Below are 22467 nucleotides of genomic sequence, written 5' to 3'. Positions count from 1 at the left end.
GGGCATACAACTCTGAATATAATTGCAAGTGGTTTCTGATTTCCCGCCACCCCCCGCTCCACCCTGCCAAAAGAAGTTCTTAATGCAGAGAATATTGTCTCCATTCTGAATAAATCTTTGGCATATTTTCAAACAGAAAAGCACTTTAGTCATTATAATCTGCCTGACCTACTATGGCCCTAAGAGACTTTGTTGGCTAGCACTATGGGTTTAGAGCATAGAATAGAACATACTCTTCTGGAAACTATTTTGCAGAGTTCTTGGTGGCATTGCTTAAATACCACACATTGTCAAAACTGTCTGATTAAACGTGGAATCCCTGAACCTAAATTCATTCTCAAACAGGACTCTACAGATTTCAGAATGATCCCTACCACTCTAACTTCTTTTACTGTTTCTACTATAGAAATCTGTCAATCTGTCTCAATATTCCTATGACAGTGTTGAATTTTTCCATTTTGAATCTTATAAATTTGGAGCACAGATGTCACCAACATGAAGTTACTGCATACAAGACTTGAAGTCTTTAGAAACCAAAGTATTCTCTAAAACAATGTTCTTCAAACTTTAATATGTATAAAAATGACCTGAGAATCTTGCTAAGACGTAGAGTCTGATTCAGTAGGGCTGGGGTGGAATCTGAGATTCTTCATTTTCACCAAGCTCCTAGGTGATGCTGATGCTGCTAGTCCTCTATAGCAAGGCTCTAAAAGACACACCAGATAAAATCAAGCAGTTGACTTATGGCAACTTATTCTTTAAGATGTGTAGTTCTAAAACATTTGTGAAAAATATTTTCCTCCTACCTTATACTAACTCTTAAAGAGAATCAGGTGTGAAGGGGAGGGGCTGCCAAGTGTGGACACACAATGGAGAAATGTTCCTCTTTTCTACCAATCTGAAACTTTGCAGGTTGGCTCAAAGAGGCTAAGTCTTAGAGGTTTACATGACAATGTCTGCATACTAAACTGGAGGAGTGTTCCTGAAGCTATGCCAGGATTATCAGGGTCAGCTCTGATGGAGTGGTCATATGGAGACAGATGATGATGCCTGGGATGACTTTCTATACCAAGTCTTTGTAAGATTTTCAGAAGATACCCATTATGAATATAGATACAATTAGATGCATTTATATGCAAGTTTGTAGATACGTATGGATGTGTATGCATATGTACATTTATGTGAGTTTACTCCAGAACAGAAGAAAGCAAGAGGACACAATTTTTTTAAACCAACATCACAGAGAAGAACACTAACACATAATTATAACTGGGTTTGTATTTCCTTCAATGGTTTCCATCCTCGGTCCCATCTGTCATTTAATCATATTGTTATAGCTATTGCTTGACATCTTGTCTTTATCATCTCACCTATTTATTGCCTTAGACAATATTTCCTGTTTGTGGCTGTCATGGAATTCAATTTCAGTGAATTTCACCAGCTAAGTTCCATGAACCTAAAAAATGTTTAATATGACCATTGGGTTAACTTATCTATGCAGTATACAGTTAGTTACTTAGTGCCAGGCAAAACAAATTCTTTATTATTTCGTACCTTCTAAACTTTTTCCCATTAAAATTAATGACATGGTGAGAAAGTATAGGAGAAACGAATTCAATAGCTAGTTCCTTTTTCATGGTGAAAGACTATACCATAGTGAGAAACCATTATATTTGACTTTGGAAAACTGTCTTCACTTAATTTGATTACTGTCCTGTTATAAACAGGTCACTATTCTGCAATGGGATGTTATATAGGATTATATTCCCTATCAAATATTAAATACCATGACAATTTTCTCTCTTGAATTGGAGCAACTGCATTCCTTAAGAGCATTTATGAATCAATATTCATACAAGAATAAATATCCCCTATCTGCAAAAGGTGTATAAGAAAATCAGATTAAAATGATTACCTTTACAAGAATTTAATGTTAAATTACATTTTAAAGAATTCTCAGTGGAGCTAAGAATCAGGCAAGTGAGTTCTACATTGTTTCCACGTACTTAGTAGACATAATATACATTTCATTATTTGCATGTATAAACCATTAGCAGTAAAAAAAGAAGTGAACACACAAAACATTTGTCCCTGTAGTAATCATACATGCTGTATAACCTTGAAAAATGAACTAGAAAAATCCATCTTTAAGAAGCCACATTCAGTACTTTATATGGAAGATACAAATGCAATAGCCAATGGATTAAAAAAAACCTGCTGCTTCTCAAGCATGATTTATGATATTGTTATTACATTTAAATAAAAGTAACCTCTAAGTTCTACTTAGAAATAACTCTCTGAATTGCTATCTAGGAGGAATTTAAATGGATTTATATTTGGAGCTGATATATTTGTATACAGATCTGAAGAGTATTTTCCCCTTGTTTATCAGTAATCTGGGAATCCTGTTTGGAAACACCGGTTTTTAATCATACATTTAAAAAACTGGGGAGTTGTGCTGAGTATTTTATCTTCTGGCATGCACATAAATATATGTCTGTATTATACCACTGTTAAAATAAGAAATGTCTATTTTAACTCTTGGTCATCAGTTCCTCAGGGCACTGGTACCATTAACAAGAGGTGTTTTCCTAACCTGATTAATCATACATCACCTGGGAATTTTATATATTACCTAATTCATATGGATAAGAACTCATACTAAGAAATAGGTGTACACACACACACACACACACACACACACACACATACAGCACCAAGATCCAAAACTCTTGAAAAGTTTTTTATTAATTCACAATGACATTAATGACATGTGACACACTGTGCTGCATAACTGCTACGAACAATTTCTCACATTTAAAGAAACCATATAGATTTTCCTAATTCCGAGGTTCTTTGTGAGATGGTGCCATCCCTTAACTTACTGAATTTTTACCTATGATGGGATAGAGTCAGAGCACAGAAGAATGGGATTCAAGTGTCAAGAAAACCAGCCCCATAACCTTAGACTGTGGTCATGACTCCCACATGTACATTCTGTTAAGCCTGAGTCATTCTTCATGGTTCATGATCCATTTTTAATTGTAATAGTAAATCAATATTTGTGCAATTATATAATATGCTGCCATAGATTTGAACTAAAACTATGACTGCTTTGCTTGCATATCCATTTATAAGTCCTGGATGGAGTTGTAACAGGGCTTCACTGTTTATATGATTAAATTTATAAAGCATTTGATAAAATATAAGTTTAATACTTGGCCTTTGTGGTACATCAGTTAGTTTTCTTTTAAGTGATAATGTATAATACCAATTACGTTTTAGACAAATGATATATATGACCAAAAATTACCTTCAAGAACATGGAAATGAAGAAAGTACTTATAGTTACCATCTAGAAAATACAAAATGATTAGTTTCATTGACGTTTCCTGTTAGATGTAGGTACCAAAGTAGTCATTTGTTTTCCATCTTTTAATTAATTAATAGACCAATATATGACTTTATGAAACTGATTACTTTTGAAAGTATAATATAATGGCTGACATATTTTAGCTCTGATTTCTATCAAGAAATCTTAGAAATATACTAGCAGCATGAGTCCATCCTTGCTGATAGGAAAAGCACTTATCCACGGGAGATACATTCATTCTTGTAGTGCAGCACAGTACCAACTGATAAATCATCCACTCTGGGATTTGATGTCAGAGGCTAAAAGACTCCTTTTGTTCTAATATTAATGTGTTATTGTTGGGGAAAGCTCAGCTTTACAACATTATAATTACAATGTCTTTCTAATTTTTCTCTTTCAGTGATAATGACAATGGCAGCAAATGATAAAGTTTATGTTCCACATCAAATATTCCCTTGCTCTGTTGAGCACTGTCTCCTTCAAATAATTTACCTCTCTCAAAACCCCCCAAAATAATGCAGGAAGCTGCAAGAAAAATAAAGTGTGAGATGTTGCAACTAGATTACAAGTATCCATGATGTCTGTAATCAATTGTTGGAAAGAGACAAATTCAGGTTGCCCACCTTTTGCCTTGGCCTCAAAAGATGCCTGATTCACCATGATTCTTTTATTGCTAACTCCCTGCCTTTCTCCTGGATACCATTGGTGCAGGCCTTCTGCTTTTGGTGAACTTGCTATATTTATTTATTAGTTCTAAGAGTTTTTGGAAGATTCTTTGGGATTTTATAGATAGAAAATCATGCTTTCTGTAAACAAAAGCATTTTATTTCTTCTTTTCCAATCTACAGAACTTTTGTTTCCTTTTCTTGTCTTATTCACTAGGTAGGACTTCCAGTACAATGTGGGCTGAGAGTAGTGAGAGAGGACATTCTTACCTTCTTCCCAGTCTTGGGGAGAAAGTGTCCAGTCTCTCATCATTAAGTATGATGTTAGTTATAGGTTTTTTTTGTAGATGCTCTTTATCAAGTTGAGGAAATTTCTTCCGTTACTAGTTTTCTGTGAGTTTTAAAAAAATTATCATGAACACATATTGAATGTTCTCAAATGTTATTCCTGAAGCAATTGATATAATCATATGATTTTTCTTCTCTTGCCTGTAGATGTGGTGGATTGATTTTTGAATATAGGACCAGCCTGCATACCTGGAAAAAATCCCACTTGTATGTGTAAGTTTATTTATTCACTGTTGGATTGGATTTGTTAGTACTCTGTTGAGAATTTTTGGGTCTACGTTCATGAGTGATATTGGCCTATAGTTTTATTTTAATATCTTTATCTGGTACACTGTGGTATACTCAGGGGAAAATGTTCATGTAGAAGATGAATAGTTGCTGATTGACTGAAATATACCAAGATGATCCCCTAAATCAAGAAGAGAACTGAGGCCTTGCAGCACAACCTGGGAGTGTTTATTGGCAACACTGGTTGCTGTCTATCAGTGAACGTCCCTGGGAATTTTTTTTTCCAGAGAAAGACGTGTATGGATTTTTCTAAAACATTTTGCATTGGTTTCCTCAGGCTGCCGTAACAAAGAACAGTCGGTCTTCAGTAGCTGTGGATGCAGACCCTGTGGATAAAGGAGGGTCCCACTGTACCACGCTATTTTATGTAAGGGATTTGAGCACTGGTGGATTTTGGTATCTGTGGGGGGAGGAGGTATCCTGGAACCAATCCCCCAGGGATACTGAAGGAGGACTCTACCACAAACTGGAAGGCTTAAAACAACAGAAATTTCTTCTTTCTCAGTTCTAAAGGCTAGAAGTCCAAAATGAAGGCACCAGTAGGACCAGGCTCTCTCTGAAGTCTCTAGGGAAGAATGCTTCGTTGCTTCTCTCACTTCTGGGGGTGGCCACCTCTGGTGTCGTACGGCTTGCAGCAGCTGCATTACACCAACCTGCTTCTGACATCACTTGGCCTTTTCCCATGTGTCTCTTCTGTGTCTCCAGGTCTGTCATGGCCTTCTTACAAGAACACCAGTTGTGGATTTAGGGCTCACCCTGACACTTCAATCAGTACAGTCCTCTAATTGAATAACAAAAAATGTCATGCAGACACATTTTATTGTGGCCTCTAACTTCCTCTCAGGCAGCTCCTCACATACGTTGCCTAGATGTGTAGGAAATTCATACTGCGAGGGAGGATAACAAAGCTGACTCAGTTTCCTCATCCCGATGTTTGGCTATTTTTCCCCTCTGGTCCTATATTTCCCAACACTTAGTGGAACACAGCACACAAATCTTTCAGGTTCCCACATACCCCATTTCCTCACAAGAATCTATCGGGGATTTTTGGTGGGGGAAATGTTCTTAGTTCATCTGATTACCTAGACCAGGATGTGAGGAGAAATTCTATTACTCCTTTAAAAAGAATAGAAATGAATAAATGTGCATTTAAGAGGCATCTTCTAGAGCTGCGTTAACTTGAATCAAAGGTAGGCCTTTGAGGGTCGGCATGGCAATGGCTGCTAGAAAAGACACTTTGGAGCAGATGGGCATTTAGCCTTCCTGATCCTGCCAGGTACCTAGTTTCCTACTTTGTCTGCATTTCCAGCTGCCCTACTTGCCAACAGCCTGTTTGTATGGAGGTTTGCATAATACTTATTACAAAGAAAGGCAGCTTTCTGGCATCATTAGAATAACAAGGGTTAGAGATTATTTGCCATGGATAAGCTTCCTTTGTATTTCATCTTGTGAATTTTTATCTTCAGAAGATTTTATTCTATGATTTTTAATGCTAATATAAGATAAAATGTCATTTTGTAGTTATTGGATCAATAAAGTTCTTGCAAAAGAACAGTTGCTGAATGACAAAGGGAAAAGTTTATTTCATTAGCCAGCTCTGGAGCTGTTATTTCACAAGTATTGTTATTAAGTGAGTTCTAAATGGGAAAAGAGACATAGCAGGGAGCCATCAGAATACAGATCGGAAACTTCGAATTATGTACCTATTATTGTTTTGGTTTAAAGAAAAGTCATCAGTTTTTCCAGCAATGCCTATAGTTAAAATATGTTTTAATTTCACTAGGTTTTTATTACGTTAACTGGAAATATATGCACACAAACGTTCTTGTCTATACAATTCTTTCTGTTCCCTTGTCCTCTTAGGAGGATAGGGTGTTGATTTTATGGTATAAAAAAGAGGATCCAAAGAATTGGATTTGCCAAGTCCTGGCTTAAACAAATGAAATTTCCATTGAACAGAAGGAAGAGCTATCTGGCCAAACAGACTCCAGAATCAAAGACTAGTTCATCTGGAGGAGTGTCATGCATCCAACTTTCACCCCCAATTTTGGGTGGTTCATGATGTTATATAAACTCTCACCCACATAAGGAATAATGGTGTGGGGATTCTTGAGGAAAAGCCAAATTAGCAGCTTTGTGCTTTCCATTTTGAGGCTGAATTCATGCACAGCTGATAACATTCAAATCTCATCTCATGTGAAGAGAGAGGAGAAATGAATTGTTGTTGCTTTGAGCAGGACACTGTTTCATTTTGTGAATGCAAATTTTTTGGCTCTTTGATGCAGCTCAAGATTCTGCTTATTATAAATGGAAAACAGTCTGTCATGCTTTGGCATTTGCATTGACACACACAATATCAGAGTGTACTAGGAGGAGATATTTTATTTTGTTTCAGCTAACTTACTTCAGGGACACGCTTAAAATACTGTACCTACAACAGGAATGTCAAAAGCTTCAGATGGCAGTTTCTAGTAAGGCACGGTCATGAATAAAAATAAACAAAGTGGAACAAGATGCAATATTTTTTCCTTCCTTCATTTGGAATTCAAATAATCTAATTTTTTGGATTTGGCTGTTTTTAGATTTACACTTATGAATGAAAAGCCGGTTTTAAATAAGGTCTGTTCACAACCAGATTACTGAGCCCCAGCTACAATAAAATATTGATAATTTGTGCAGTGTTCTAAAGGAATATATAAATTCTGGTTTTGGCAGTTTGGACTTAGTCACTGAGAGGGGAGACACCCACTTCTCCACTTACACCTGATGATGATTTATGCCTGATTATATCTGCTTTAAAATGTTGGAAAAATGATCCTGGATTTTGACTCTTCTCTCCTCAGTATTATTTTGACTGCTAGAGACAGCCTATATCTTTAAGTTTAAAGTTTCAATTGGGGTGCAGCCCAGAGGCTCTGGAGGATTCTCACTTAAGTTTCATAGGTTAGGTGAGGTTAGAACCTGATTCTGACTGGTTAATGTCCATAACAAGAAAGAATAATCAGGCGACAAATAACATCTTTCTCTTAACATTCCCCCACCCATCTCTCCAAAACAAAAAGAAGAGACAAAACAAGCTAGGCTTATCTTTGCTTACCTCCGACAACAATTCAAGAAATATTGAGTGTGACTATGTCTTAAGTGCTGGGACTACGATGACGAACAGGGCTGTCACAGATTCTGCTGATAAGGATCTCTCGCTCTAGCCAGGAGACAGATGTGCGATTCCAATGCAACTATTAAGGGAGGTGACATGGTCAGCTCAGCTGCTGATAGGGCACATAGCAGGAACATCTACACTGGACTTGATGGGTCAGAAGGCTTCCTGGGAAGGTTGTGTCTCCAAAGGACCTGGAAGGATAAGCAGGAGTTAAGCCACATGAAGTTGGGTAGAATAGAGTAAGGGAGTTCTGGGAAGGAGGACTGGAGAGAAGTAAGATCATGACGGTAAAACCTGAAATTAAGTATCGCTTTATGGGGGGATTGGAAGGGATGGAACAGAGGCTGGGAATGGAAGCATAGGTACTAAAGGACCTTGTGTGCTACTTGAAGAAATTTAAGGGTGAAGTGGTTAGGAGGTTCTTGCAATAATTTACTTTAAGCCTGTGTCTTAACTATAAGTGATGGTTAGCATTATTGAATGAAACAGCTAAATTTTCCTGCTTCTTTTTCCAAATACTTTAGATATTATAGAATATGCAAAGATTCAAATGTAAAGATTCCTATGGTAAATTTCTCCTGGAATTGAATGTAAAATAAATGTTTTACCATCAAATGTTTATACATCCTTTTATCAGAAAATAAAAACTGGAAAAAATAATTTTGCCTTATAGGAAGCTCAAAACACATTTTGTGTTGCATTCCTTCAAGGTATCAAGTATATATTCTTTAAAATTTCTTTTGGTCATTTTCATTTTCTTGTTGAAAAGTGTTTTGATATTACTGACTGTCCAGAATTTACTCTAGAAGTAAACAGGTATAAATCACGTATATATCTCAAAATAGAAACATCACATCCATTTCCTAAGTTTTTCATTTTTAACCAATACTTTTGGTTCATACTTTCATAGGGGGAATTTTTGATCAAGACAAAAACGTTAACAGAAAGGATAATCACACTGAAGTCTTCGAAATTAAAGTATAACCAAAAGAATAACTGAATAGCTAATTATTCTTCACTGCTGTGGGGATTACTAAATAGTCAATAGCCCAGAGAATATGCAGGTAGGTAAGTGGGTAGGTAGGTAAATGGATGGGTGGATGGATGGATAGATGATAGATAGATAGACAGATACACAGCTATCCGAACTATAACGTGAATATCAGCATAATGCTTTATCCCAACATTTGAGCTCTAGGTGTGCATGTATACAAATATATGATATATATAAGGTATATATATAAGATATATATATCAGATATATGTATAAACCTTATGCTTGATATAGAAATCAAATATATCAGGGACTTTATATGCCTTCTTTGGTCCTCACCATGGATATATGTATATCCCATCCTGCTCCCCAAAGGATTAACATTTACTGGCATGCAACAGGTAAAGCAAACCAGTAATTCCCAGGCCCTAACAACCCCAAACCAAAAATTCAGCCAAGCTGGAGTTACTCAGTTTTCCTGGGTCTCTCTGATGTACACATGTTATTAAACTTCTGTTTGATTTTCTCCTGTTAAAAAAAACTCAACCAAGCTGACAAAAAGAGACGGGAGATCCCACTAAATTAACAAGAAAGAGATAGAGTGAGACAAGAATTTGTTACCTGGTCCTGCTGGCCCTCTTTGGACATACGTAGGTTTTACTCTTTAGCTTCAAATGGGAATAGCAATTTGGCAACATATGCACAATACTTGAAACTGGACGAAAAGGACAGGAGAATTAAGAGACTATGAATTCCCTAGGATGCTGTATATATAAGCTTTTAATAGGTTTTTGTCAAAATTTTTAAGAAAATTAAGAGATCATTAAATTGAATACACAGCACAAGAAAATATATGCCAACTTTTTACTTAGCCACACATTTCACATCTTCAGTTAATATCCAGTAACTTTTTAATACCAACTTGAATATATTAAATTTAATTATTTTTATTATTTGTAGACAGGCTTTACAGCAACATAATTAATGCCTCCTCTTCATCAAAAATCTATAATGAATATTCTTTCAACTAAAGATTTTACCCTAACATGACAAGACTACGTTTAAAATATAAAAACAAATGCCTCTATTATACATGTTTATTTTTTAAAGGAACTAAAATGATGATCCTCTTTTCTGAATAATATATTTCAGAAAGGCATAGAACATTCTTCAATATTACAGTGATAGGGCTTCCCTGGTGGCGCAGTGGTTGAGAGTCTGCCTGCCGATGCAGGGGACATGGGTTCGTGCCCCGGTCCGGGAAGATCCCACATGCCGTGGAGCGGCTGGGCCCGTGAGCCATGGCCACTGGGCCTGCGCGTCCGGAGCCTGTGCTCCGCAACGGGAGAGGCCACAGCAGTGAGAGGCCTGCGAACCGCAAAAAAAAAAAAAAACAACAAAAACCCAACGAAAATATTACAGTGATAATTATAAGAAAAGGACAGAATTTATCTTATGTCATCCTATTATATACTTTTTCTCTCCCAAGACCTTACTAAATATATCCCCCTGAGTTTAATTTCAAGTCTTTGAAAAAGATATATATAGTCTTAAGAAATTAGAAAGGAATTTAAGTTCCAATTCAGAAAACATCATTTTCCTATATGGAAATAGTTGAAAATCACATACTAACACCATCCTTTAATTAATATTCAAAAGAAACAATATGTGAAAGAGAAACAGTGGGCAGAAGGCAGTGTGATGACAAATTACAGTAAGCAATACAATTACCCTTAGTCTTCATAGAGTACTTTCCATTTTCCAGATCTTTACAAGACATGAAATGAAAACCTTCAGTTGCCCAAGAGGTAGATGATGAACCCATTTGCCAAACGGGAAACTGAGGCACTACTATGCCTTCCCACAGGCTGTAAAAATGGTCAGCAACAGAATCAAGATTAGAAGCAGGAGAAGCCGGTTGCAGCTGTATACACATGGCTGCCCCAAATATGTCAACAGAAGGACAGGAATACTGTTGGTCCACCTCTGCAGCTATACTCTATCTTGCTCTGTGACACACACAGCTGATGGAAGTTTCAAACTCCATTTAAGGCTAACAGCACATCTATTCTCCAATGTCAAACCCATGAGATCAACAGGAGGAATGATTATTTGCAGTGCCATCCTCAGACTCAGGAATGTAGGCTATGGTGAAACTACATAGAATGTATTTCAATAAATGAGATCAAGACATGAAAAGCAAAATTAAAGGACATCTTATGCAATAATCAAAATTACAATTTTAGTTCAACATTTCTACTCTTATTCTACAAAGAGGTGTTTATGCGTACAACTAAAAATAGATTATCAAACAATTGGATTTGAAATAAAACACATCTGCATGCTGATGTAAGACTTGATCTGCATGTTTTTAAATTAGGAGGGAATAAACATAGTATAATTTGACTGTGTTATACTGAACACATCTCTTTTGAGAATACAAAAATGTATCCTTATTCACTCCTAATGATTTACTGAGCTCTTCAAATACATTAAAGCACTAAAGAAAATTTGATTATTTCACCGAGCAGTGGTATTCCAAAAAAGCAATATGGCCAAAATGGAGGTACACTTGGTGGGGGATACTTGGTTGGGGATGCTTGGTGGGAGATGCAGGAAAATAAACAGCAGTATTGTTGTCCTTTAGGCTCATAAGAATGACGCCCATTGGTGCCAACCCCGCAGTTACTGTGTGAGTAGCCAGTACATTAGGGACACACTAACATAGATGACACTCAGCAGGATCCAGTTTATTCTTGTGATGGGCGGCCTGCGGTTACCTGTCACGTGGAGGATGACACTGGAAGAGAGAATGCCACTAGAGTTTTGGGCCCGAGCCACATAGAGGCCCGCATCTGCCTCGCATACCTTCGGAATGAACACCGAATGTCTTGTCTCCTTGTGTAAAACCTGCAAGTGCCCATCTGCAGACAATTTCTGGCCCTTCTTGTACCTGAAGCAGAGAGTCAGTTTTTAAAGTCAGGATCACTGTTTATTCACATCATTTCCAAGTTCTAATAAGCACTACAATTCGGCCCATGACTACTGCAATATTCTCTAGCATTAGCAGGAACTCTGCAGCAACCACAAATTCCAGTGGGGCTGTTTATCCTTCAAGCAGAGGTTGTCACCTGGTAGCCATAGATGTGCTTGATGGGCTCAGACTGTGTTTTTTAAAAACTGAATGTTCGGACATTTACCAATTAGAATATTGCATACGAAAATTCAGATATCCAACTCCTCTTAAAAAAACTGGGCCATCTGGTCACATTGGGCCACCATTTGCTCATGGCAACAATTACCCCAAATGGGAAATGGCACCTTCTATTTGACCTGTGTCATTCCTTCAGCCACTATGAAACAGCAGCTTGTGACTCCTTGAAATCTATGGGAGAAAGATTCATCTTCCCCATCAGACTCATCCCACAAGATCCACAGGAGAATACCAATGCGCCGCTTTAGAGGAAGGTACTTACGTAGCACTTCCTGGCGAGATGAGTTCATTTAATTTTTGTGAATTAATTTCATTAGAAGAAAATAATTTCTAATTATAAAAGGCATTTATTCAATTGGATTATTACTGTTAATGACACGTTTCTAAGTGTTTCCTACGAATATGAGCACTTAGCTGCATCATTATACAAAGCAAATAATTTGCTTATTTTGTATACTCTAGATTCTTGTTTATTTATTTATCCCCATGTTCTTCCACACAAGAAGTGGTGACAAACCTGAACCATTTTCTATTCCCATTGCCTAAGTGATAATTTTGCATTTTTCTGAGTGTCCTAAGAATGATTCCCTGATAGTTTGCCAGTTGTTAACTGAGCAAAATTGTTGTAAATTCGAGGGCAAGATATTTTTTTCACAATACTGCAGCAGTTCTTCAACAGTAAATACTAATCAAGTCATTTTTTGTGTGGACCAAAACAAGAAACACTTCAGACAACATTTTTCTTTGGAGTGAACAAATATTTAATAATGAATTAAATGATGATATTAAATAATAAATTTACTGATATTTAAATTCCTAAATACAAAATTCCTGATCTGTAAAAAACATGCCATTGTAGAAACAACAAAATAAGATAAAAAGCATAAATGGCTGCACTGTAACCCAAGTGCAATTTCTTTTAATAATCTGAGAAACGAACATTTTCTCATAAACTCTTTAGAGAGCTGATCCACACTTCAAGTACCATCAACAGGCACACACAATAATTGAAAGAGTTAATTTAATGTTTACTGAAATAGTATGATAAATAAATGCTATTTTACTTAGTTTATAAGTATAAACTCATGCTCATGTATTTGTAACTTTGTCCTCAAATAAATATACTTAAGGTTGAAAAATTTCTAAACGTTTAAAAGTAACCCACGTATTAAGAAACTTAGAACTGCTTTTATGATAATGGTGATATAAAACCTGTGTTCTGCCGTTTACTTTTATTAAAACAAATTGGCTAAAAATGGTGATGTGTCTAGAGTAAAACCACATTGTTCACAGCTCAGTTATTACATCACCTTTCAAAAATGGCTTTATTACCTGTCACTATAAGCAACTGTGAAAGAAATATTTTTATTCCATCTTTCACACTGAAGAGATGTATAAGAAGAAATCTTAGTGAGATAAACAAATATTACAAAAGTGGCATGTGTGACTCTGTTGGAAGAGGGAAAAGATGGAATTGGTAAATGACAGAAAAGGGAAAAACCCAAATGCTTATGTTTTTTAATTGAATACCAGATGTTAAACCAAGTAAATGTCATGCTTATGTAGGAATAAACAATAGGAAAGAAGTTCAAGCACAACCTTTAGAAATGTGGAATGTTAGACTGAAACCAAAAAATAGCACAACTAAGTTGCAGTGCTTTTGGAGTTGGTTAAATCATTATTTTATATGGTTACCTTTTCTTTAAGGGTATCAGCCATGCGGCTACAAAAATGAGAGTTGGGGGTTCGATGTGAGATTGAATCATGCAGCGTTGCAGTGACCTAGAATATTAATCAGCTACCCCTAAACCTTTAAGTTAGTGCACACAGAATGATTTGCTCAGTGATTCAATTTGTTTCTGTTTATGGCTTGTCGTTATAGGCTACCCACCATGTCAGTGTAGGCTCTGGAAATCCTGTTACTTCAACTTCCAAAGTCACTGGAGAACCTTCCATGACAGTTACATTAGACAAGAGCCTGGAGAAATTAGGGGCCTGGCCAGCTAGGCTGACCATGCTGTTCTTTGCTGAGGTAACTTTAATCTCTTCTCTGGGAACCATTTGCCCCTGACAGGCCTGGCTGGGGCCTGGCTGAAACCCGAGGCCTGAGCATGCATCCTGGGAAGCATGCAGCCTATTTCGGGTTTTAGTGACGTTATTATCAGCATGCGTTTTCTCTGGTGTTTCTAGCAAACTTCCCTGAGCCTGGGGGTGCTGTTGCAAAGCTCGCGCATGCACTTCACTGCACACGCTCTCTGGAGGTTTAACACTGATTCTGTGGAAGTCAGTACTCTTTTCCAGAAATCCTCGGGATGTTAATGGGGGCTCAGCTTGGAACTGGGGGGAAGGCTTCTCAAAATGACTCGAAAATGTTTCTCTCTTATCATTGTAAGTATCAGCAAAAGCAGCAGGTGGTGGAAGGCCAGATTCCGGGGCCTCTCCTGGACCGCTGGCCCCTGTCTGCATCCCGTGGCCGCTTAGGTGCCGGCGGAGGGACGGGAGGGCACGCGCCTCCAGCTCCATGTCAGACGGAGCGAGGAGGGAATTGGGGCTTCCCGGGAGCGGAGGCAGGGAGACGTCATCGGGCGAGACACACTCATATTCTTCTCCTGAAAGCACATCCACAGGCAGGAGCAGGCCTTGGACAGCACCCTCTGGGCCGGGGAACAGCTGCTTCACTTCCCGTGGAAGCTGACCCTCTCCTGCTCTATTGACCGCCAAGTCGTCCGCTGGCTTGGCCTGCTCCTTCAAAATGGAAAAGTCAAAGCTTCCAGTTAGTGGTTGAGTTTTCTTTTTCCAGATCTCAAAGTCAACCTCAGAGAGACAACTTGAGAAGACCTGCAGTGAGTGACAGCTGGGGTCCTGGCTCTGGCCTTACAGAACTTGAAACTGTTTGTCTGCTGAAGCTCAGCACAGCCCTGTCCCATGACTAAGGAATCGGTGTAAACCGACCTCCAGCCTCTGAGTGAGAGGTGACAGACCTTGCGACACAGAAGAGAGAAAGCCCTGGTTCTCATCTCTCATGATGCCGTCTCGACTGGATCCATGTCTTTCCAATCATGATCTGAGGAGTCTTCCTCTGCCAGCCAATTCTGGTTTGGTTTATTTATCTGTCTACACTTCACAGGATTCGTGGTTCCCAAATATCAGATGTTCCCTTTTAGGTGATCCTCAGACCCTCCTAGAATAACCCTCCTTTTTTCTCAGGAAAGCCATTCTTTTTTTTTTTTTTTTAATTATTGTGGTAAAATATACACAACCTAAAATTTACCGTTTTAACCATTTTTTAAGTGTACAGTTCAGTGGCATTAAGGACATTCACGGTGTCGTGCAACCAACACCACTGTCCATCTCTAGGATATTTTCATCTTTCCAAACTGAAACTCTGTGCCCATTAAAGACTAACTTCCCCTTCTCCCATCCCCAGTTGCTTCTATTTTCTGTCTCTATGAATTTGACAACTGTAGGTATCTCATATAGAGAAAGCCAATTTTAATGACTGGTTTTATTTTCTAAAAGCCCCTTAGTTTTATTCTTACAATGAAAAATATCTATTGAGCACCTATTATATCCTAGGTACTGTGCTAGGCATTGCAGAGATAAATGGTGAGTAAAAGTAAATATAATCCTTCCCTCTTGGAGATGACAGCCTAGCAGGGAGGTAGATATTAAGGGAACAATTCCATGTTGTGGACTTTTGCAGGAGAACACACCAACATACAGTAGAGGAACACTTGCCACTTGTCTTTCTGTCCCATGTGGAGCATAGGTCATTCTACGAGACTGGGAAAAACAGTGATCCATCTCACACTGTTCTAGTATTTCTCTCCACTCACTGACGTCCATCTCTGGCTTGAGAAGAGGTTCAAATAATCCTTCTGGCATAGACTCAAAAGAATACTGAAGCTGAAAGGGATCTCATTGATCCCAACCTACCTGTTTTATATCCACTTCATTCTTTGCCTTTCCTCAGCATTTTGGGCACATTTTTACTTAATTAACAATTACTGGGTTTTGTCCTGTGGCTACTATTTGCACATGAGAAAGTTATGTCTTGCCTTGACTTTGAGTTCTTCATTTTAGCCCATAGTTCTGTTCTGGACATATACTTTACAAGTGATTTTTGAGAAACAAATGTGTTTTCAGGTTGAAGATTAGAAGTAAACCAAAACAATGTTCCTTCTACTATCCCACAGATATGACTTACCCTCAGACAAAGCATAATCCCAGCTGAGAGAAAGTGGTTTCCTTTAGCCATTTAGAAGAAGTTTAAACCCTGGGTCTAAAGCCAGAAGTTCTTAGAAGTTTTTTTCATTAAAAAAATTACTAATGGGAGAAAATATTTGCAAATCATGTGATTAACAAGGGCTCATACAACTCAACAACAACAACAACAAAAATCTCCCAATCGAAAAATGGGCAGAAGACCTTAACAGACATTTCTCCAAAGAAGACATACAGATGGCCAATAGGCACATGAAAAGATGCTCAACATTGCTAATTATTAGAGAAATGCAAATCAAAACTACAATGAGGTATCACCTCACACCAGTCAGAATGGCCATCATTAAAAAGTATACAAGTAATAAATGCTGGAGAAGGTGTGGAGAAAAAGGGAACCTTCCTACACTGTTGGTAGGAATGTAAGTTGGTGTAGCCACTACAGAGAACAGTATGGAGGTTCGTCAGAAAACTAAAAATAGAATTACCATATCATCCAACAATCCCACTCCTGGGCATATATCCAGACAAAACTCTAATTCAAAAAGGTGAATGCACCCCTATGTTCATTGCAGCACTATTTACAATAGCCAAGACACGGAAACAACCTAAATGTCCAGCGACAGATGAATGGATAAATAAGATGTGGTATATATATATATATATACAATGGAATACTACTCAGCCATAAAAAAGAATGAAATAGGGGCTTCCCTGGTGGCTCAGTGGTTAAGAATCCGCCTGCCAATGCAGGGGACACGGGTTCGAGCCCTGGTCCGGGAAGATCCCACATGCCGTGGAGCAACTAAGCCTGTGTGCCACAACTACTGAAGCCCACATGCCTAGAGCCCACGTGCCACAACAAGAGAAGCCTGCACACCTCAACGAAGAATGGCCCCCACTCGCTGAAACTAGAGAAAGCCTGCGCAGAGCAGTGAAGACCCAACACAGCCAAAAAAAAAAAAAAAAAAGAACGAAATAATGCCATTTGCAACAACATGGATGGACCTAGAGGTTATCATACTAAGTGAAGTAAGTCAGAAGGAGAAGGACAAATACCACATGATATCACATGATATCACTTATATGTGGAATCTAAAATATGGCACAAATGAACTTATCTGTGAAATGGAAACAGACTCACAGATATAGAGAGCAGACTTATGGTTGCCAAGGGGGAGGGAGCTGGGGGGAGGGATGGAATGGGAGGTTGGGGTTAGCAGACGTAAGCTATTATATACAGAATGGATAAACAACAAGGTCCTACTGTATAGCACAGGAAACTATATTCAATATCCTATGATAAACCAGAATGGAGACGAAGCTAAAAAAAAAAGAATATATATATATATATATAACTGAATCACTTTGCTGTATAGCAGAAATTAACACAACATTGTAAATCAAATATACTTCAATAAAAAATTACTAAATAAACACATATTCCATAGGGAATGCCCCTCCTTCTTTTGGTTTTCCTACCACAGCTTAGTGCCTCTCCTTCCATCTCTCCCTGAATGTAGAATGTTTATTTTCCTTTTCTCAGGGACTTTGATCCTACAACCTCCTGTTCAGACTAAGGATCTCCTCTATGCCATTCTGACAGCCTCTGTTTGAACACTTTTTCTGAATGGGTGCTTTCTTTGAAAAGAAGTTTATGCTTTATTTGTGTTAAGAATAACTTCCTGTACTTATCACAGATCTGCCTTCCCTCAGTATCCACCAATACATCAGAATTGGCCACTTGGAATGACATAGAAGATGTCCGACTGCTCTCCTTTTAACAGCCCTTTGACTATTTAGAGAATTGGTCCTGCAACCTCCAGGTCTTATTCTGCCTTAATTCCTGGAACTTTCTTCATTCTGGTCACCTTCGGAGGTCCCACTTTAATGAGCTACAAACTCCTTCATGGGAGGGCAGGGACATTTGTTGATCTGAGGGTCATGCAGGGGCAGGCAACTCCTCAACGACTTCTATGGGTAACATAGGCCCCTCTGGAAAAGAATAATGTTTAAAAACTGAAATTTTGCAACAGGCTTAGGAGAAATTTGGATAAAAGTCTGGGCTAGTCTCCCTACTCCTCACTCGCTCCTGGGGAGGAAGTGACGTACCTAATTGTGGGTTTGGAAGAAGAGACTGAGCCTGCTCAGCTCTGTCTCTTTGAGTCCCTCTCTTTTGGACGTGCCTTCCATCAAGTGGGTGCATCCACACTGGCTCTAATGCATGAAAAACCTCTGTAAGGGAAGCCTGTGCTGTCCAGCTGTGCACCCAAGGGGCGGGGTAGACAAGTCTGTCTCAACCAGAGATGAAATTTTGGGAAACCCACTAGGAAAGTCCAAGCCCTGTCCTCCAGTCCAGCTTTTACTGGTTACTGATTCCGGACTCCTGTGTCTCACTTTCAAATGGTGCTAAACTCAAGAAGGTAATTCAAGGATATTACTTTTTTTCACTCCCTATAATTCCTGAAGTAGAAAAATACTTTCCACCAAAAATACACTACCAGATAACTTCCACTGACAATAAGAGAGAGTTTTCTCAAATCTTTTTCTAGAAACATTTCAACTTACGTTTATTCCCAGGATTTACTTACTTTTCAAGTGGAAAGTAATCAGTGGAATCATCTCCTTGATCTATATGATATGTTTTTATGAAAGTGACTTTATTAGTTCTTTGTTTTTATAAGAATCACATGGGACTATTGATTCACAATGTTTTTAATCAACTAAAATGTCCTATTTCCTCTGTCTATTAATACCACTGATAAAAGTGTTGAACACTGCAGAGTTTAGGACAAAGCCAACTGTCTCCCCAGGGCAAGGCAAACTGTCTTCCAGGTTGACACTGATGAACTATTTAACACGCTTGGGCACAATTATAACCTGACCAAACGCCCATTCAATTCACATTTCTCCACTTACCTTAAGAGATATATCGTGAGTGTGTTTATCAAATGACTTCCTGAAATCACAATAAATTTTGTCTATGGCGCCAACCTAGAGTATTCTATTAAATCATCATCTCAGAAAGCAAAATAAGGTGAATTTAACACAAGTTTTTCTGAGTAAATCCATGTTGGCTTTTGACACTTCTGTCTTTATTCTCAACTGCAAATAAGTGTTCAGTTTTTAAGTCACTATGGAATTTTACAAAAATCACTTTTAGAGCTCACTGAACTATAGTTTCCTGGATATACTAGTTTTCCTTTATGAAAATGGTTTCCAAACATTCACATATACCAACTATCTTTTGTATTCCTCCACCATAAAGCCATTGTTTGCTATTAGGAGAAAAAGAGTGTGTTTGTGTGTGTGTGTGTTTCCAGAAAGGGGCAGATAAATCTGTGTATCTCAGCACAGACAGGGAATGTTTGCATCAATCTGATGAGTTCTGGCAAAGTGTCTGGGAAACTGATTTAACTCACCAAAACAGCTCATTCTCAATTTCTTTCTCGTATAGCCTTGGCTGCTCTTTGTCTTTGTTGATTCCTTTTTCTTTTCCCACCTTCTAAAAACATGGATGATGTGTAATCTTGTCTTTAAGTTCTCTAATCTTCTCTATATACTTTTCCACTCAAAGGTCTCACCCTCTGAGATCTAATGATCATTAACTTTTAATTAATATTATATCTAATGATCATTAACTTTTAATTAATCCTAAATCTATAGCCTTAGATCGTATCTCTGTCAGGATTTCTGAACTTTCATTTCCATTGATGGACATAATCACTTGACTCTACAGTCATTGCCCTGTAGGCAAACAAAGTGAGCATCTGGAAGAGAAAATATAATGATACTCTACAGCCATTGAACTAAGTGTGTAGCACCAGTTCTCCAAGTCCCTAGGGTGGGGAGCCATGTTTGCGGTAAATTTAAGGGAATTCCACAAGACTTTATCTTCTAAAATATCTCCACAATAGGTAAGCTTATCTTGGTTTATGATTTAATGAAGGTAAGTGGGAAGTGGATAAAGAAAGATATTGAACATAGGGCTTGGTCTATGAAAGGCTTTTCTGGGGAAGGCTCTTGGAAGGGGATTTGGGCAGTCAAGGGGTGACTTGGTACCTTTAAGCACTTGGGGAAGACAAGGTAAGAGAGAAGAGAACAGAAGGGTGGTGAAGAACCTTTTGCCCTTCCCATTTTTCCAAAGCAAATGTCTCAGGAACATCTTACTCTGCCTACCAGGTGATCAGGATTACTGGAAGAGGGCCCAGGGACTGTCCTCATCCACTTTTTTTTTTTTTTTTTTGCAGTATGCGGGCCTCTCACTGTTGTGGCCTCTCCCGTTGCGGAGCACAGGCTCCAGACGCGCAGGCTCAGCGGCCATGGCTCACGGGCCCAGCCGCTCCGCGGCATGTGGGATCTTCCCGGACCGGGGCATGAACCCGTGTCCCCTGCATCGGCAGGCGGACTCTCAACCACTGCGCCGCCAGGGAAGCCCTCTCACCCACTTTGATAAGAGCACTCCACTGAATTGTTTGCTATGAAAGCACTTCCATGATACTTTATTAATCACTGTGTAATAGATGAATGGAAAGAGGGAAACAATTTGGCATGGGAATCTACAGTGTCATTACAAAACAGCCTATTTATATGCAGCAGTTTCTTGGAGCTCCCTTTTGGTCTTGTGAAAAAAGTTACATGGCTGAAATTCAGGAGAATTGGGCTGCCTGCACAGTTCTGACACTACTTCCTGTGAATTCTGGAAGGCAAAATATTTAATCTCTTTGGGCCTCAGTTTCCTCAACTGTAAAATGAGATTTGATCAGATGATTGTTAAATCCCTTCTAGCACTAGAATTCTGTAACTCTAAATGCTGGTATCATAAGCCTTACATAGTTCTGTGATTTTAGGCAAGGCTTTTAATACTCTGTGCCTCTGTTTAACCTTCGGTGTTTTTAGATATTCCTGTGGATTCAGCTTCAGTGCTCACCTTAGGGAATAAAACACCATCACTAATCTGTTAGCAGTGCAATGGGCACTGCATTTACTGAATTGCCTAATTCTACCAACTGTAGTTTTTGGGTCAGAAAAATGAGAAGCACTTTACTATCGCCAGGAAAAAATCCTGTGATGAACATTTTCTTGTAGTAGTTTGGTGGAATTGTTCTTTCTGACTCAAATAATTTTCTGAGGAAGAACAATACCATTTAAGGGTATTAAAATTGAATGCAGTGATTCCCACATAAGCTTTTCACTTGGTGCTTCTTGTTACCTGCCCACATGGTGTTTCATGAACTTGTTACAGCTGACCTATAATATAAATGATAGAGACAATAAGAGGGTAAACATGGTTGAGCTGTTTAAAAGTGAAGATTACTGCTGCCCTTTCATTTTGCCAATTGCACTAGAACATATACATGAAATGAGGTCAATGAGAGAACTTAGTGTAATTATGGATTTTCACTTTTATCCTAAATATCTGATGATCTATCATGTCTTTTAATTTACATTAAAGTAAAAGTGATTTCTCAATGAAAGAAAATCTTGCTTTTTTATTTAAAGGAATCTGTTTCTTTAATTTTTTCTAAGAAAAGTAAATAAAAACAAGAAAGCCATTTTTACTAAGTATAAATGAGTGTGTTTGCTTTGGCAGCAATAACTTTTGTTTCTAATCTTACTAAATGTGTGTGGTTGACAATGCAGAAAAGTGTGCAGAATTAAAAAAAAATAATAATATGTTGTTGGATTTAGTATCTCTTATAACTTAGTTAAGAAAATGTGATGCATTTAATGTTATTCTTTATTATTTCGACTGGTTAGTCTCAGTCAAGGTTGATTTTGCTCCCCAGGGGCCATTTGATAGTTTTTATAGACATTTTTGGTTGTCACAACTGGGTGGAGAGCAGGTACTGCTGGCATGTAGTCCATAGAGGCCAGGAGTGCTGCTAAACATCCTACAATGCACAGGACAGCACCCACAACAAAGGATTCTTTGGGCCAAAATGTCAGTAGTACTGAGGTTGAGTAATCCTGGTTTAGACAATCAGAGTAACCAAAGATCATTTGATATAAGACTAAAGTCCAACCAGATGATCAAGGTGTGGCAGCTTCCCTTTGTCTCAGAGAGGAATCAGGGTTTAAATGCTACAAGCCCATCCCACGAAAAAAGTCTGCTTGCTTAATTAATGGTACTTGCTGCACTAGACCTTGACATAGATTTAACCTGCAGAAAAGGACATATAAAGAAGCTCTTAAGTACTGTAT

The 22467-nt window shown here is 38.2% G+C and overlaps 1 protein-coding gene across 2 annotated transcripts in view; it reads right to left on the bottom strand.

The window, feature by feature from the left end:
* Positions 1 to 592: 592 nt before the first annotated feature.
* The window catches only part of CCDC141 (coiled-coil domain containing 141), a 220362-nt gene continuing 198487 nt past the window's right edge, over positions 593 to 22467 (bottom strand). Inside the window, exons 24-27 of one of the 2 annotated variants that reach the window (XR_014016451.1) lie at positions 13934 to 14787; positions 9450 to 11781; positions 7772 to 8025; positions 593 to 706 (exon numbers count right to left, since the gene is read on the bottom strand). Coding sequence is in view for 1 of the 2 variants with exons in the window: in XM_081241858.1 (XP_081097984.1) it covers positions 11514 to 11781; positions 13934 to 14787 (1122 nt within the window). In the remaining variant the exon portion in view is untranslated. Of the gene's footprint in view, positions 707 to 7771; positions 8026 to 9261; positions 11782 to 13933; positions 14788 to 22467 lie in introns of those variants that run through there. The other variant, XM_081241858.1, reaches the window with a different exon arrangement.

Source organism: Mesoplodon bidens (genome assembly GCF_964165515.1).
Source record: "Mesoplodon bidens genome assembly, chromosome: 8".
NCBI classification, from domain to species: domain Eukaryota; kingdom Metazoa; phylum Chordata; class Mammalia; order Artiodactyla; family Ziphiidae; genus Mesoplodon; species Mesoplodon bidens.
This window is presented reverse-complemented; position numbering and strand designations above follow the sequence as displayed.